Consider the following 3,250-nt stretch of genomic DNA (forward strand, 5'->3'; position numbering starts at 1 on the left):
TGATATTGGTTCTTCTCTCTGTAGACATATTTGGTAAGCCTTAGCCTTCTTTTCATTTTTCCTTCATTCTTTACTCCCTATCCCCAACTCCAAGCACACATAAATCTGTACAAAGATAGGTATGAAAAATATGATTCTGAAAATATTTAGCACTACTGGAACTTTACAAATATTAACTGTTACCATAGGATAGACTGACAAATTGCTTCAGTGATTCTGCAAATGTCACACATCTTCCTTTGTTGTTCTGCTTCTGACTCAAATGATCAAGATTATTTCTTATCTTAATTTGGAATTTTCTAAGTTATTGACCCATTTGAGGATTGGTAGAGAAATACAACGTGTTCTCCCCAACAGGAAAAAGAAAAGAATCTTCTTTTTGAGCCCCTCTGTTTCCTTTGACTTTTAAGAGAGATTTATTTTAGGTGAGAATCTAGCCTCTTGTATAAGAGGAATTGTGGCATAGAGTAAAGAGACAAACTTGAAGATCTAGATTCAAATCTTATTTCTTTGCTAATAATCAATGTGACCTTGGTCAAGGTAGTTAATCTCTTGAACTCTGTCTTCTTTATTGTAAAATAAGGGAGTTAGGCAAGAATATCTCTAAGGCCACTTCTGATTCTCATTCTTTTCCTTTACTCTCTCAATTTAAACACTACTGAAAAGTTTATCATACTCTGAATGTATAACATTTTAAATCCAATAATTGTTAGAAAAAATAATATAGTAAAGTTGGAATGATTTTTGATTTTTGAAGAACATTTGGGACTATTTAGTTGAGTCCCCATATTTAACCAATTAGGATATGAGAGTCAGAGAAATAGCTTTGCCTAGATATACTATTTAGTTAAAGAATCATAGAATCTCAAAATTGTAAAGGATCTCAGAAATCACATAGACCAACTTATATTAGATCAGTAGTCCCCTCTACAATGACTCCAACAAATGGTCATTCAGCCTTCAGTTGAAGACTTCAAATTAGAAGCTGATAATCTTCAGAGAAAACCCATTCCACTTTGGAAGAGCTCTAGTTGTTGAGAATTTTTCCTTATTTTGATTCTAAATACTCTTCTGTAACTTTCATCTTGCTCTCACTGAAACCATTCAAGGCCATGAAATATGAATCTAATCCATCTTCCACATCATAGCTTCTGCTTCATTATAGTTATGGACAGACACACTGACCCTCAATTATCTTCTTTGGTCTAAATATTCACAGTTGTTTTAACTGATACTCTTCCAGCAGGTTCAGTGAAAGAACTCAGATCTTCTAAACATAATTCACAATATTTTCTACAATATCATACTGCTTCTCATGTAATTACCCTGAGAGAAAGCCTTTTTTTTTGCTTCTTTCACCATCATCTTTATATAAATAGGTAGCTAGCATGTTCTGTCTCAAGATTTCAGGAGTTTTGTTTGGCAATAGTATTGATCTGAATTTTTAAGCCTTTTAAAGTATTTGTCTTTACAGTATTGCCATATAAGTTGTTTTGGATTTGTTCATTGCTCTTAATAGTCTTCCCACAATTTCTTTGAATCTATTTGCTTAATAATTTCATAAAGCCAAATTTTATTATATTATATTCAAAAAATAAAATTTGTCTGCCCATTCCTCAGCAGATAGGCACTCATTTAGTTTTCAGTTGTTACCACAAAAAGAATTGCTATGAGTACTTTGTGTACAGATGATATATCTTTCTTTGATATATTCTGGTTTAGGCTATAAAGCCTATACCATTACAAAGTGGTATTTCCAGGAAAAAGGAAAAATTCCAAATTGTTTTCCATAATGATTATTACAATATAAGAGTTTACCAACAGTCCATTAATATGTCTATTTACCCTTCACTCCTCTAAACGTTGTAACATCTTCATCACATATTTTCTTTGTTCTTTTGTAACTCCACAAGATTCCCTTTCCAGTTCTTATAATCTAGGACTTCTTGAACTCACTGATAGGACAAAAATAACACCAACATTTAGTTTTCACACTATTGATATCATTTATATTCTCTACCTTCAGGTCATCTAATGACTGTGATGCCAACTGTATCAATGGATGGAGCAAATGACTCTGTGGTAACTGAATTTGTGCTGCTGGGACTGTCTGCTTCTTGGGAGATGAAGGTTCTTCTCTTCTTGTTTTTCTTTTCTTTCTATGTAGGAGTTGTGTTGGGAAACCTCTTCATTGTATTCACTGTGGTTTGTGACTCTCACCTACACTCTCCCATGTACTTCTTGCTGGCCAATCTCTCCTTCATTGATCTGGGTCTATCTTCCACTACAGCCCCAAGGATGATCACTGACATTTTCAGTGAACATAAGGTCATTTCCTTCCCAGGGTGCATGATACAAATGTTCTTTGTTCATGTTATGGGAGGAACTGAGATGGTCCTACTCATAGCCATGGCTTATGATAGATACACAGCCATCTGCAAGCCTCTCCATTACTTGACCATAATGAACCACAAAACATGTATTTCTTTTGTAGTGGTTGCCTGGGTGATTGGGGTGATTCATGCTGTGTCTCAGTTTGTTTGTATTGTAAACTTGCCCTTCTGTGGCCCTAACAAGGTTGACAGTTTTTACTGTGACTTTCCTCGAGTTGCAGAGCTTGCCTGCACAGATACAGACTGGGTAGAGGATGTGGTCACTGCTAACAGTGGGCTTATCTCAATGGGCACCTTCTTCCTCCTAATCATCTCCTACATTTTTATCCTTGTCACTGTCAGACACCACTCTTCTGCTGGTTTGTCCAAGGCTTTCTCCACACTATCAGCTCACATTACTGTAGTGTTTTTGTTCTTTGGTCCTTGTTTCTTTATGTATGTTTGGGAATTCCCCACTTTGTCATTAGATAAATTTTTGGCCATTCTTGATTTTGTTGTTACCCCACTCCTGAATCCTGCCATATACACATTTAGGAACAAGGATATGAAGGTAGCAATGAAAAGACTGAGCAGAAAAATTGTGAGTTCCAAGGATTCATCATAGTGAATTTTGTGAAACAAAATCAAGGGAGGCTTTAAAATTGGGTTGAATGCTTCCAGATATTTGTTGGGGACATTATATATACAGACATCATAGCCTATGATTTCCTAAGAATATATTTTAGATTCTATAGGTATTGCTAATTCCATAATCCCAGGGAATAGTGTAATACCTCCTCCTCTCACCTTCTACTTTGTTATGTAGAGAATATAGAGAAGAAAAATCATGATTATGAGTTTAGTGAATACTCAGCACG

The 3,250-nt window shown here is 35.2% G+C and overlaps 1 protein-coding gene across 1 annotated transcript; it reads left to right on the forward strand.

Annotated features, from left to right (window-relative positions):
* Window positions 1-2,034: 2,034 nt before the first annotated feature.
* On the forward strand, window positions 2,035-2,997 carry LOC100028438 (olfactory receptor 4F15-like). Its single transcript, XM_001378434.5, has one exon. The coding sequence runs from the start codon at window positions 2,035-2,037 to the stop codon at window positions 2,995-2,997; it is 963 nt and encodes a 320-aa protein (XP_001378471.5).
* The last annotated feature ends 253 nt before the right edge of the window (window positions 2,998-3,250 follow it).

The sequence above is a fragment of the Monodelphis domestica genome, chromosome 1, assembly GCF_027887165.1.
Source record: "Monodelphis domestica isolate mMonDom1 chromosome 1, mMonDom1.pri, whole genome shotgun sequence".
NCBI classification, from domain to species: Eukaryota; Metazoa; Chordata; class Mammalia; order Didelphimorphia; family Didelphidae; genus Monodelphis; species Monodelphis domestica.